This window comes from Ambystoma mexicanum, chromosome 7p, assembly GCF_040938575.1.
Source record: "Ambystoma mexicanum isolate Mex_15411 chromosome 7p, UKY_AmexF1_1, whole genome shotgun sequence".
In the NCBI taxonomy this organism is placed as follows: Eukaryota; Metazoa; Chordata; class Amphibia; order Caudata; family Ambystomatidae; genus Ambystoma; species Ambystoma mexicanum.
In genome coordinates this window covers 900,664,209-900,679,612 of record NC_090939.1, presented here as the reverse complement: position 1 = coordinate 900,679,612, position 15,404 = coordinate 900,664,209, and the positions used below count along the sequence as shown (strand labels likewise).

The 15,404-nt window shown below is 45.9% G+C and overlaps 1 protein-coding gene across 5 annotated transcripts in view; it reads left to right on the top strand.

Annotated features, from left to right (window-relative positions):
• PIR (pirin) overlaps positions 1-15,404 on the top strand; it is a 720,875-nt gene that overhangs the window by 334,505 nt on the left and 370,966 nt on the right. For all 5 annotated transcript variants that reach the window (XM_069637176.1, XM_069637175.1, XM_069637179.1 and 2 more), the window contains exon 6: positions 7,015-7,099. In XM_069637176.1, the coding sequence (XP_069493277.1) occupies positions 7,015-7,099 (85 nt within the window). The remainder of the gene's footprint in view (positions 1-7,014; positions 7,100-15,404) is intronic.

The window sequence follows — 15,404 nt, the reverse complement described above, 5'->3', positions numbered from 1 at the left end:
GCGCACCCCTCAGAATACACATACTCCACACACACAAGCCCTATCGCGTGTGATGCTCCCCGCGCACCCCTCAGAATACACGTACCCCGCTCGCACAAGGCCTATCGCGTGTGATACTCCCCGCGCACCCCTCAGAATACACGTACCCCGCTCGCACAAGGCCTATTGCTTGTGATACTCCCCACTCACCCCTCAGAATACACGTACCCCGCTCGCACAAGACCTATCGCGTGTGATACTCCCCACGCATCCCCCAAATGCACTGTCCCGGCCCTGTGAACTGGTGCAGGGTTAGCAAGACCCTTTGCGCTGTATTGGGGATTGCAATGCCTTATCCTTGCGCAAGGGGCGTTCTTGGGAGCGTAACTGGCGCTGCGGGATGTTCTCTGCGCCAGCGCTCAAAATGGCTTTGATGTTCCATGAATACGTGGTGCGCCAGAATGCTGTTTAGCGCACACGGCTGGCGCACGCTGGCGCACGCTACCTCTCTGCGCTGCTCGCATGCGCTGCCTCTGCGCTGAAATCTATGAATTACCCTGTTAGTTTTAAGAATACGCTTAAGGGGAGACAATGGTCAGCATTAACACCGGGTCATTGTAAGGAGCTGTATGAGTCACTGTGTTTTCATATAGACTGTGTCACTAGAAAGTACGAGACTTTAAGTGGCTAAAATGAAATTATCTATTTTAGAATGGTACTCAAATTATGGACATTTAAATAAGAGGAGTCAATAGAGTATTTAAAGTTTTGCCTCTGTCTACTCCAACTGCAACCATCCACTCAAATGTTTGTGAAAATTGTAAATTGAAGAATATATATGCTTATGAGATGGAAATATGGGAAGGTATAGGGGGGAGAAGAGGTATTCATCGTCATCTTATGGCAAGTAAGACATTGTGTGTTTGTGTTCATATGTAGAATTGAGCAGGAAAGTGTTTCCTTTGCCCGGCTAGTATCTTGCACCTTTAAATTTGTACCTGGCGTTCTGGAAAGTCAGGTGCAGGTAAATTGTAAGTCCCCATTGGGAATGGGAACCACTGAAGCACCGGCACTGTTATTAACAGTGCCGGTGCTTCTGTGATGGTCTGCCTACCATGGCCGCTGTGTCCGGCAGGTTCTGTCCTGTCAGGCACAGCGGCTCCAGCAGGCAAACTACTAGAATGCCGGTCCGGAAATGTTGTTTCCGGACCGGCATACTCAGAATGAGCCCCATAGGTTTGGTCCCACCCCATGAACCCACATCAGCCAGAGGTGCTTAACTAGCAGCTAAACAGTCCCAGCACTTTGCCAATTGAGGAAAGAATGAACGTCTGACAGTATGGGTTGTCTGAGTAGACTGTGGCTGGTGGTTTGAACAGTTTGGGGTTGGTTACCAAGACTGTGGAGGAATGGTGGCTGTTGAAGGTGAGAAGGGGAGAAGGGGCCAGAAGAGGTGGCAGTGAAAGTTTGGTAGATATTGTAACATTAGTAGACAGGAGGCTGTAAGAAGTCATATTTGAAGGACAGGGGCCAGATATTTTAGGACGAAGGGTCGCCCTGAGGAACTGGTCATATCCTTGAAGGAGTGATAACATCTTCGATGGGTAACACTAAAGGCAGGGACGTCATTTGGGGGTTGCCAGGGGTAGCAGCTGCTACCTCTGGCACCCCCTTTGCTACCTATAGACCTGTCCTTGGAACCCCCCGGCCACTGGACAAAAAGGCAGTGCCAAGAGCAGATATCTGTGTTGTACCTGAAAAAGGCAGTTGTAAATGCAGCTAAATATGCCACATATTTTTTCACCTGGAATCTAGACATCGTTAGCTGGAGAAATAACAGGGATGCAGGAAAAACCATGAAACTGCCCTAACAGGGTGCAGTCCATTAGGGAACAATGCATGAATGGTTGGGTTCAGAGGCTGGGACGGTCTGTGCAGCTCATTCCCAGTACTGTAGGAACCGAAAGGGTATGGGGTCTAGGTTTAGCTTAATGGGAATGGGTAAGGGCAGCCTGCAGTACTCAGTGACAGCACAGCAAGAACACACATTTCATCAGTGTTTCTCGTTGTCTGCTTTGCACATCCAGTGAGCCATTGGGCCTGTGATGAGAGGTGTGTGCCCCAGAGGCTTCTGCCACCAATACTACCTGTGCACTGCGTGGCCTGACCCAGATCTGCCAGACCTGTTATGGAGGCTGGTACTGGAGACTTAATATGTTATACTAGGGACCTAAAGATGTTGGGAGAGAGAGTGTTTGAGACGTAATGTGTTGTAAGAAAGTTGAAATGTATTGAATGCAGATACAAGATGTTCAAGGAGGGTAAATGAGATTCACACTGGTGGGGTGTTGAAGGAGAGTACTGGAGACTTAAGTAGACAGGTTGCTTGAGGTTGATGATGTTGGTGAATGCTGGAGACTTAAGTTGCTGGAGGGTGGCACTGTGTAAACGTGAAGGTGTTGGAGCAAGGCATTGGAGGTCTAAGGTGTTGGAGGGTGGGAGTGGGTGCCAGACATTTAAAGCTGTTGACAGAGGGCCCTTAGCGAATCACAGTGGATGGCGGGGTGTCTGTGGTGAAAATAGCTGGGGGATATTAAGGCTCTGGATGACTGGCGGGAGTGGGTTGCTGTGCAATGGTTCAAAGTGCACTATTGACAAGAAAATCTGAGCCCGTATTGTCCAAGTGTAAAAGCATGAAGTGGTACAGCCTCTGATTGTTTTCTGTTTGGACTTGCCAGTTTTTTTTTTCAGTCTGTGGCCAGACACTTGGCAGGCACTGGATGGCTGCGCTTTGGGGTTTAAGCCTCTATGAGATGCTCTTTTTACAGTTTAGCCCAAGTGAAGTACAATAGTCCAGGTTGTTACTTTGGACGTCTGCTTACAGTCACAGTAACTTGGTAATATGGGCCTAGACATACTGATATTAACGCTACCTACAGTGATCCATTCTTGTATGAAATCTAAATCATATTACAGTGATATCGTAACCATATTTCGAATGGATCGTGTCCTCCCACGTATTCCTGATCTTTGATATACGAGAAACCTTTTACAGCAGAGGGCGCTGTGCATTGTCGTCGCCGACCTCGTGTCCCTCGAAGGTCTCCATCCATCTCGAATATGATGCAGCGTCGCTATAACTTGTACAGACCACACCTGTTGCTTCAGTTCTACTTTTTCTTCAGAGTTGCTTGAAACGGTTCACTCGATCAGCATGTATTCTTAACTCGTAGTTCAAAAATGTTGTCGGAGTATGTCTTTTTCAAACCCAAAAACAGGATTCAAGAGCTTGCGGTTCTAAAATGTCCATAACCAATCTGCATCAGGTATGTCTCTGGTGCTTGGGGTCAGGCCACCATGTCGACGACTGTGGCTCGTGCCAATCTATGACATTAAAGCCTTAAAAGAGAGGAAGGGGAAACTCGCTTTAGGCAGGCCGTCCCCTAAATCTTCTTTGACCACTCCTTCGAAGGCCAAATCATGTGAAGATAAGACTTTAAGGGATGTTTCTCCTCACCGATCCAAAAGGCACGCAAGCATGTTAAACAATCTAGGTCAAGGTCTCAATGTTCTTCATTGTCTTCATCGAGGAGATCTGGGAAAAGGCGTCATCGCTCCAGATCGGCCTTGTCGGATTCCTCACCTGAGGGAAAACTTGTAAACTTGCTGAGTAAAAGGGTTAGAAAAGTTCTTGCTCCAAATTTTGAGGTTTTTTCGATAGCGGCAGTACCAACCCCTTCGAAGAATTGAAAAGAGACTTCCAACCCCATTGCGCCGAAGGCAGACAGGGTGTCATCAAAAGCCGCTGTTCGTACACCCAAGAGCCCAGACAGCAAGGCCCTGAAGGCCTCTCGTGCACCCCTTGTGGTGTTAACGCCTCAAGGGAAGAGTCCACCTCCACTCCAATCTATGCTGTCGAAGGTGCCAAAGTCAAGTCCATCGGCTTCGAAGTTGGCGGTGTCAAAGCCTTCAACGTCTTCTTCGAGTTCATCAAAGATTTACAAACCACAGTCCATGAGCTCTATTTATGAGGAGGAGGTGGAGGAGGAAGCCCTGTTTTGGGCTAGATTATGGATCTCCTGGTGTTCCAGAGGTGCTCATATGTGGAGAGTCTGTGATGAAAGTCTTTGTGGACACTTTTAAAGAGGCCTGTGGTCTTGACACTTCCCATAGGCTGAATCTGCCACCCCTGATGGGTCTGGTCATGCAGATTCTTCGTACAGATCAGTTATGTCTAAGGCTATTGACTACCTAGGTTGGGGGAGATCTACAGTGGAGTATGAGCAGGACGACTTGTCTGATATTCTGGATAAGGGGCCACCTAAAGACCCTATTGTCCCATTCCAAACGGCAGTCAAAAATAGAGTTTTGGACAATTGGAGAAAGACAGACTCAACGCCTGCAGTACATAAGGATTTTACAAAAAAAATATAGACCATCCTCCATGGACCCTGAATTTCTTTCAAAGCACCTAAACCCAGAAAGTCTTGCGGTGCAGGCAGCCACTTCAGCTACTAAGGGAGCAGCATATCCAGCATATCCAGATAGTGATGATAAGAGCATAGAAACCCTGGGGAAGAGAATATTTCTATGCTGGTCTATGGCATTAGAGGCAGTCATCGCCACCTGTGCCCTAGCCAAGTTTACATATACCTTATGGGATATGGCAGCTATGGCAGCTCAGCATATCCCAGAAGGTGGTGAGATAGAAGGTTTTTTTTAGCGTAATTCAAGATGGTAAAGACGCAATGTGTCAATACCTCCAGTCGACTCTATGGCTGGCGGTATAGTTATTAGGCATTTTGCTTGGCTAAGAAAGTCAGGGTTCTCCCGTGATGTGCAGTCCAGACTTCTGGATATGCCATTGAAACACAGTTATTTGGTTCCAAAGCGGATGGAAACCTTGAGAAGCTGCAATCCTCTAAGGCAGACGCGAAATCTCTTAGTGTAGCAATTAGGCAGCACCAGCATGGTCGGTCTGCCCCATCTTCTTCTTAAGGATGGATGAACCGTTCTTTTTGATTCTACTCCTTTATTGCCTGTTTTGCTCCCCCACCCCCAGCCTACTTCTGCAGGAGTCTGTCCTAATACATTCTGGTTTCAACATCACCGTCTTGTGGCCAATGCTGGATTTCACTTTTATGGACTTCATTGATTCATGGTGCGTCACCCTTTCTCAACTCTCATGCGGGACTTCATTTGCATCTTGTACTCATGGTGGCACTGAGTCATGCTGTTCTCATCTTCATCTTGTATTCTGGATTGCAACATTATGTGTTACTAATGACTTCTGCAATTGTATTCGCTCTCCGCTCTTGCTTCTCCACTCTTTTTGGCTGCTTGCTCTGTTTTCTCCTCCCCTCCCCTCCCATTTTCCTATCTCCTCCCCTTACTTTCTTCTATGCACTTACTCTATCAAAATTGTCCCTGGACCTAGTATGATAGAAACCTCGTCTGTCTCCTCCCCTCTCCCTTTACTTGTCCACCCAACCCTCCCTCCAGCACTATCTGACATGTCATCAGGCCTAGTACAATAGTTGCTTGTTTTATTCCTCCCCTCCCTTTCTGTACCCCTCTCCCTTACCTTTTGTTTTTCTCTGGCTCTACCTGAAATGTCGTCAGCCCTAGTACGGTAGTCGCTGTCTGTTTCTATTTCCTTCCCACTCTCCCCCTCCCTTCCTTATCTATGTCTTAGCTCTTGCACTATCTGAAATGTCGTCAGACCGAGTACGATAGTTAATTTGACATCCTTACTGTTCATGGCCTGTAAGAATGTCGCATTTTCCCTTGTTCCCGCCCTTGCCTTGAAGCGCTTTGAAACACATTGTGTATAGGCGCTATATAAATAAACTATCATATCATATCATAAGATCAATTAATCTACTTGCGTTGCTGCATCTGTCACAATCGCTGGTGTCAAGCATGGAACGATTTCTGGCTTCCAGCATATGGGTGGGAGGGGGGCAGGACTTCCTGCAGGGGCAGTTGGCTGCTCCTCTACACTGGGTGGTCCCTTACATTTTGAATTGGTTCACATATCTGGATGTTCTAGGCGACGCCAGACCAGAACACCAGAGGGAGGGCTAGCTGTATACTCTTTTTTGCTTTACATATATTATTCCCCGCCTATTAGTATATGCCCCCCCCCTAACAAAAATGAGGGTCCGACCCTTGTTTTGTCAATCTGTAAAACGACTGTTACCGGTAAGTGACCTTCCTTCTGCATACAGCTAGTTGACTATGATGTTATGTGAAATGATGTCCCACTCCTTGCAGATGTGCCTCCTACCACCATGCAGTTGAGGTGATTGTTGTTTAATATTGTGCCAATAGCAGTAATATCCTCTGGTATAACTGAGGTATTACAATTAACTAATTGGCTTTACTTGCGTCTTTCTGGCTTCTATCCACCAATGGACTCTGGCATTTAGTCCCACTGTCATATGTTAGAATATTAGTTAGGAGCTGCATGATGTCACATTTAACACTTAGTAGCTAAAATGGCGTTTACAGAGCACCACACTTTAGTGTGCAATGTTTACACGTTGGAACCCCATCTCATCTAGGCTCTGCAGCAATGCTTAACTGAAGTCAAAACCCGTATTTCAATCAAGACTTGCCATCCTTCTCCTCATGGGGGTTACTTATTTCTGAAGAGGCGTCTGTCACTAATTTGATTGAGGAAGGGCACAAACTATCTGAACAAGTAATGGGATCCACTCGATGCTAATGCATGAAAATGACCTCTCTTATGAAGTGCACCTTTGTATTTACATGCATTGCTGCAAGCCTTTCTATGTATTTTTTTGTGTACCAAAAAATTCCTGGGTGCACTTACCGTGTTTGGTTGTTGATCTGCAAATCCAAATTAACGGTGTGAATTCTTTATTTCTATTGCTCTCAGAGATTGTTATTTAATAACAATGAATGCACCCTTGTCTCATTGAATGCGATGAGACAAGGTGCTGTGAGTGATCTGAGGGATTGCATTGCACATTTGTTCCGTTTTAAATGAAACTGCTTTCTCTTCCCCAGTCCAAGGTGTATACCCGAACACCAACATTGTATCTAGATGTGAAACTGGAACAAGGAGCAAAGCACGTGCAGCCAGTCACCAAAGGTATACTTCCATAATTTGCAGTTGTGGTTTTAGGACTGTTTTTTAATGGTTATGTATGGTTGTAACTGGATTTTCAAATAATTTAATGGATATTGACTTATAATTGTGCTTTTCATTTGAAAGCTTCCTTGCCCTATGCATCTTCTTTAGGTTTTAGCTCTTTGATCTGTATCATATATTCATCATGTGACTTGTATATGTTAGCTAATATGCCTATAAGCATGTCTCGCTGGTCGTTTTGCTTCGCTAGTGAAACGGTTAATCCATTGCAAGCTTGTAGTTTTAGTTTTGCAGCAGGCAGTACCTCTGCTGAGCTACATCCTCTTCACTTCAGCCTTTCTAGTGAATTGTTCCTTCCCATCTTTTCCCCAAACACTTGCATTATGAATATAATGTCACTGGAGTTATGAAGAGAGAGGATTTAGATTACTGTGTAACACAACTGTATGAGGGTGTGGGGTTCGTTAAAGCACATGCACCTTCCTTCAAATTCTAGAATGCATACCACATAGGCCCCAGAGGACCACATTTCCCTGAATTCACTCTGCTTCAATCACAAGCTTCTGCACAAGCCCACCCTTCAAATAATAATATCTAGTTTTAAATAGCATTACAAACCCTGCAGTCCTCTAAGCGCTGAGATAACAGTTTATATGGTACTCAATTTATCGCCCTCAGAAGGATGAAAGGCTGAATTGGCCCTTCCGGGATTCAAACCTGCATCAGCAGGCTGCGCACAGATGTCAGTATGCTGTCATGACCCTTGCCCCTGGCCCTCACTGGCAAGTCAGCCTTCCAGTTACGGCCAGGTCAAAGGCCTTAAAACCTCATCCAAGACTCTCTTGGAGTCAGCCCTGGCGCCTCTGGCGCCAGGCTCATAACCATCATGAAGACCAACATTAGAATGGGACTATTTACTTGGGACTATTTAACTTGGGGGGGTTCAGCCAACATGGAGGCACACACATAGCTCAGTTACTAGGAACTGATGTACGCGGTCTAGTCTTTTGAGTGTGGCAGGCCTGGGACTACTTTACCTGGACTACTTTGGGTGTGGCAGGCCTGGGACTATTTTACCTGGACTACTTTACCTGAGACTATTTAAACCACACCCAAACAGCAGAACATGCTTTGCGTTATTCTGCAGTGGGCAGCGTAATGCTCACCGTGTCCAGTTCTTTGATGCCAGCTTATCTGAAACCAAGGACCTGCAGAGAGAGAAAAAACACTACGAAACTTACCTGGAACAGTATCCTGTCTTCAATCCATCGCTGACTTCAGTTCCACTCACCTGAAAGTACAAACTCCATCATCCGGCACTGCATGCATCCTGGAATACCATAACCTGGAAAGAGGAGAAAGAAAGACGACATTAGTAAGCGTTTACTCACGTTTCCTCCCGAATGAAGTAAGCCACACAATTCTTACCTGGGTAGTCATCTCCTGGTCAGTATCATTGCTGGAACATTACGGCACTCGGTGAGGAACATCGCAACCTGCAAGGAGAGAAAAGACACAGGTTAGCAATATAAAAGGCGAAACAGCGCCGCGTATCACGCATTACTCACCGGACAGTATGGCGCACACCGCACTTTCACCTACCGGCCCATGCTCATTTTCAAACTGCATGACAACACCAAAATACCTTTCCATACCTAAAAGGAAAGAAGCAAGACATTATCATTCGAACTAAGAGGAACATAAGAACTGCATATAAAGACTGTAAAGCAGCAAACCTACGGAGTCGCAGCAGGCCTGGATTCCCACAGGGGGGCTTGCACCAGTGAAGTAACTTGGTCGCTGCTCGCCTCCTACATCTACGCGCCCCTGCCACGAGGAGCAGGATGGAGAATCCACCTTTTACAATATTAAGACCCATCTTTAACCAGAGGCCTTACCAAGGGACCGGGAAAGGGTTCGGGAGTGCAAATCATCCAACCAGGGCTGGGTGGCGTCCCTGTGGATACCAGGTGAGCGTAACAGAACGCAAAGACTCAATAATATTATCCACCTGGGCGTCATGGAGACTTCAGAGACTGCCAGTTAGTTCAGTTGTTGGGACAATTACGCACTGAAGTACATTCAGCCAGGCAAGAAACCAACGCTATTAGGAGGGATTTGATTGTTACTAAGGATCGTACCGACTAAATAAGTAGACAATTGCTCCAATCACAGGCAGGACAGACCCCATTGCCTGGTAACATTCCGCCAGCACCTGTACCAACTCCTTCCACCAATCCAGGAGAAATAACCCTTCCTGGGGCAGTTCCTTTAGCTCCACCTGAACGATTTACAGGGGACCCCAAGAAGTACGCAACGTTCATGAACCAGTGTCGTATTCAATTCCTTTGCAGACCTGGGGCTTTTCCTAACGACCAAGCGTGGGTTGCTTTTGTCCTGTCATATCTGAGTGGCAGTGCTGCAGATTGGTCAGTACCATTGGTAAGTCAGGATAACCCATTGTTACATGACTTTGGGGGTTTCCAGATGGAAATGGAAAAACTCTTTGCTCGTCATACCGAAGGCCAAGCATTAAACAACAAACTTTTGTCACTCTGTCAAGGAAGTCAAGACTTGCTTACATATATAGCAACATTTAACAGACTAGTCGTTGAAGCTGGGTGGTCTGAGGAAAAAAGGACCACACTATTTCATCGGGGTCTACGAGGGGAACTAAAGGATAACCTTGTTCAAGTGGTTAACCCACCTAAAGACTGTGGAGAATTCATTAACCTTGTGGTGCAATTAGATCACAGATTACAAGACCGAAAAGCGGACCGGATAAGGTTAGACACTCGAGCTGTGTGTGTCCGGTCAAAGGATAATGTTCCACGTACATTGGAAAACACAGTAGAACCCATGCAAATCGGAGGTGTACGGCCCCCTTTAACTAAAACTGAAAGAGACAAGAGAAGGCAACAGCAATTATGCTTATATTGTGGAGAATCAGGCCACTTCCTCAAAGAATGTCCAGTGAAACCACCAAGGAGAACTGTTGGAGTCACAGAGAAGGAAGATAATAACAAGGAGTCGGAAAACTACCAAGCCTGGCAAGCGTAGAGGTCCGCTTGTCGAGTGAGAAGGATGAGCCACAGACCTCACACTTTGCATTACCAGTAATTTTGATCAATCACCAACAACCTTCTCGATGCATGCTGTCGAAGCATACATAGACAGTGGAGCAGTTGTGAATTATGTAGACCAAGATCTGGCAGTAGAGATGGGGCTTCCCTTATGCTCTAAGTCGACTACTGAAAAAGTTACTACTGTTGATGGGACAGAAATAGCTTCCGACCAGTAACCCAATGTACAGCAGCACTAACCCTACTGTGCCAGGATGGACACCGAGAATCTATTGCATTCGATCTCATCAAAGCTCCTCAGTTTCGAATAATCCTAGGGATGCCATGGTTGGTAGCTCACAACCCTCTAATAGATTGGCGTGCCAAGAAGTTGGCCTTTTCCGATGATTGTGCTCGCACCTGTTATTACCAAGAAAATGGGAAAACAGACTTACGTACATCTTCTACTCTCAGTACGGCGGCGATTGTACTAGGTGTGACTAGTACTCTACCAATTGAATACCAAGATTTTCAAAACGTGTTCCAGAAAGAACAAGCCAATACTCTACCACCGCACAGGCCCTACGATTGTCAGATCGACCTCATACCTGGTGCGCAAATTCCTTGTGGTCGAATGTATGCACTTACTGAACCCGAAAACCTCCATTTGAAATCTTATCTTGATCAGTACCTGGCAAATGGATTTATCCGCCCATCTAAATCACCGGCAGCCAGTCCCTTATTCTTCGTACCAATGAAGGAAGGAGATTTGAGGACTTGCATCGACTATCGCGCATTAAACCAGATCACAGTAAAAAAACGTTATCCACTGCCCCTTATTCCCGAATTATTGGATCAATTCAAAGACGCCCAAATCTATACCAAACTGGACCTTAGGCAGGCGTACCATCTTGTTCGAGTGAAGAAAGGAGACGAATGGAAAACCTCCTTTCGTACCAAATACGACTTGTATGAATACCAGGTAATGCCTTTTGGACTTTGAAACGCTCCTGCTGCATTCCAGTACTTTATGAATTATGTTTTGCGGGAGTTAATCGACGTTTGCGCCCTGGTTTACATTGATGACATCTTAGTGTAGTCTGCTACAAAAGAAGACCATCACAGGCATGTCCGCTCCATCCTTACTAAACTCCGCCAAGATAAACTGTATGCTAAAGTCAAAAAATGCTCTTTTCCTGTCACCGAAGTGGAGTTCCTCGGTTTTATCCTCACACCAAAAGGTATCAGAATGGATAGGCATAAGGTAGATGCCATTCTTAACTGGCCATCACCAACTTCATTTAAAGGAATCCAGAGTATGTTGGGCTTTGCAAACTTTTACCGCCGATCCATCCCAGATTTTTCCCAAATAGTGCATCCAATTACATCACTATTGCGAAAAAACAATAAAAGGTTCCATTGGACCGAAGAAGCAGAGAAGGCCTTTCAAGAACTTAAGAAAAAATTCACTTCTGCTCCAGTTATACGGCATCCTCGCCGAGACCTCCCTTATATAGTTGAAACAGATGCCTCTAGCATGGCTATGGGAGCTGTTCTCTCACAAAGGGGCCCAGGAAATGGCCAGTTATACCCTGTGGCCTTCTGGTCACGAAAATTCTCACCTCCTGAACTCAACTATGCTATCACAGACAAAGAGCTCTTGGCTATAAAATCAGCTTTCAAGGCATGGCGACACTATCTCCTTGGTGCTAGATATACTGTCACGGTCATATCTGATCATCGAAACCTGCAATGCCTAAAAACAGCAAAGGCTCAATCATCACATCAACTGCGGTGGGCTCTTTTCTTCACTGAATATGACTATGTGATCACCTACCGGCCTGGAGTCCGCAACAGAAAGGCTGACACCTTGTCCCGCATGGGTGTTGATGAAAAGGTATACATAACTCCAGATCCAGTAGCCATCATTCCAGAAGACAAACTCTTGGGTCTTACGACAACATTGACACAGGTTAAACTCCAAAACAAGATCAAACTCTTAATGGATCCCACTTTCTCACAAGAGTGGTGTACTCAAGGAGAACATTACACCATTAAAGACCAGTTACCATATTTTAGAAACCGTCTATACTTGCCAAGTAAAGATTTACAAGAGCAGGTTATTTCGGGTTATCACGACTCCCTGATTGAAGGTCATCCTGGAATTGCCAAAACTCTAGCTAAAGTAAAACTAAACTATTGGTGGCCCACATGGCAATAAGACATCATACAATTTATCCAATTTTGCGGTGTGTGTGCACAAAACAAGTCCCAAAAGCAGAAACCAGTTGGTCTTCTCCAACCATTGGAAATTCCTCCTGCACCATGGCACACACTGTCCCTTGATTTCATTACAGATCTACCTCCCAGTCAAGGATTCAACACCATCTTAGTAGTTGTAGACTTGTTCTCTAAAATGGAACCCTTTATTCCTTTTAAGGGTTTTCCAAATGCATCCAATTTAGCAAAAGTAGTCCTGGAGAAAATCGTACGGCTACATGGCTTTCCATCGGTCTTGATCTCAGATCGGGGTAGTCAGTTTGTATCCAACTTCTGGAGGAAATGCTGTTCAATGTCCCAAATTGACATTCGAATATCCACAAGTCACCATCCTCAAACGGATGGCCAAACAGAAAGAACAAACCAAACCCTTAAGCAATACTTACGTGGCATGTTACATCAAGTGGAAAGAAATTGGAAGGACTTGTTATGGATAGCTGAATATGCCTATATTAATTAATTACACACCAGCACTGGACAAACCCCTTTCTACACTATATATGGTAGACATCCACATACTTCAGAATTGGATCGCCCAACCCCTTTGGAAATGCCAGTGGTTAAAACCCTACATACGACTATTTCCCAGGCCTTCAAAGAAGCAGCAGAACATTTACTCCAAGCCAAGATCAGACAAAAGAAATTTGCTGACCAACATTTTAGTAAAGCCCCCGACTATAAAATTGGAGACAAGACAAGGTCTGGTTAGCATCAAAATATGTGCCCATAAAAGGGACTCGGACCTTTCGTCCCCGATATCAGGGATCTTATTCTATTGAATCCATAATAAATCCAGTGGCAGTTAAATTAGCCCTACCACCCACTATGCAGATACATCCTGTGTTTCACGTATCACTCCTGAAACCGGTACAACCCGGTACTCAGGTTACAACACCGCCAAAACCAGTATTAGTTGACGGAGAACCAGAGTTTGAAGTAAAGGATATCCTAGATTCAAAATACACCGGATCCAAACTATACTACTTAGTTGATTGGAAGGGATACGGCCCTCAAGACAGATCATGGGAAACTAGTAAATACATCCATGCACCTCGCTTAATTAAAAAGTTCCATCAGAATTACCCAGCCAAACCAGGACCAGGCAGAAGTGCCACCGTGAGAGGGGCCTTGGGGGTGGGGGGAGTGCTGTCATGACCCTTGCCCCTGGCCCCCACTGGCAATTCAGCCTTTCAGTTAGGGCCAGGTCAAAGGCCTTAAAACCTCATCCAAGACTTTCTTGGAGTCAGTCCTGGCACCTTTGGCGCCAGGCTCATAACCATCATGAAGACCAACATTACAATGGGACTATTTAACTTGGGCGGGGTTCAGCCAACATGGAGGCACACACATAGCTCAATTACAAGGAACTGAGCTATGCGGTCTAGTCTTTTGGGTGTGGCAGACCTGGGACTACTTTACCTGGACTACTTTGGGTGTGGCAGGCCTGGGACTATTTTACCTGGACTACTTTACCTGAGACTATTTAAACCACACCCCAACAGTAGAACATGATTTGTGTTATTCTGCTGTGGGGAGCGTAACACTCACCGTGTCCAGTTCTTTGATGCCAGCTTACCTGAAACCAAGGACCTACAGAGAGAGAAAGAATACTACGAAACTTACCTGGAACAGTATCCTGTCTTCAAGCCATCGCTGACTTCAGTTCCACTCACCTGAAGGTACGGACTCCATCATCCGGCACTGCATGCATCCTGGAATACCATAACCTGGAAAGAGGAGAAAGAAAGACGACATTGGTAAGCATTTACTTACGTTTCCTCCCGAATGAAGAAAGCCACACAATTCTTACCTGGGTAGTCATCTCCTGGTCAGTATCATTGCTGGCACATTACGGCGCTCGGCGAGGAACATCGTAACATGCAAGGAGAGAAAAGACACAGCTTAGCAATATAAAAGGCGAAACAGCGCCGCACATCGTGCATTACTCACCGGACAGCATCGCGCAAACTGCGCTTTCGCCTACCGGCCCATGCTCATCTTCAAACTGCATGACAATACCAAAATACCTTTCCATACCTAAAAGGAAAGAAGCAAGACATTATTATTCAAACTAAGAGGAACATAACTGCATATAAAGACTGTAAAGCAGCAAACCTACGGAGTCGCAGCAGGCCTGGATTCCCACAGGGGGGCTTGCACCAGTGAAGTAACTTGGTTGCTGCTCACCCCCGACATCTTCGCGCTCCTGCCATGAGGAGCAGGACGGAGAATCCACCTTTTACAATATTAAGACCCATCTTTAACCAGAGGCCTTACCAAGGGACCAGGAGAGGGTTCGAGAGTGCAAATCATCCAACCAGCCGTTGCGTTCATCACAGTACAGCACAAAGGATTATTGTAATCCGGCACACCTAAAGCCGGAGCCATTGCGAGAGCTTGCTTAACGGTGACAAAGATATCTTCTGCTTCCTGAGGCAATGGCAGGGGTTCGGGGGTAAAATTGTAATGAGATTTTGAAGGGGTTTAACTATGGTTACATTTCCTGGGACCCACTATCTACAGTAACTGACTGTCATGACCCTTACCCCTGACCCTCACTGGCAAGCCAGTCTTGCAGTTTGGGCCAGGTCAAAGGCCTTAAAACCTCAACCAAGACTCTCTTGGAGTCAGTCCTGGCGCCTTTGACACCAGGCTCATAACCATCATGAAGACCAACATTAGAATGGGACTATTTACTTGGGACTATTTAACTTGGGGGGGTTCAGCCAACATGGAGGCACACACATAGCTCAGTTACAAGGAACTGAGCTATGCGGTCTAGTCTTTTGGGTGTGGCAGGCCTGGGACTACTTTACCTGGACTACTTTCGGTGTGGCAGGCCTGGGACTATTTTACCTGGACTAACTTACCTGAGACTATTTAAACCGCACCCAAATAGCAGAACATGTTTCACGGTATTCTGCTGTGGGCAGCGTAACACTCACCGTGTCCAGTTCTTTGAT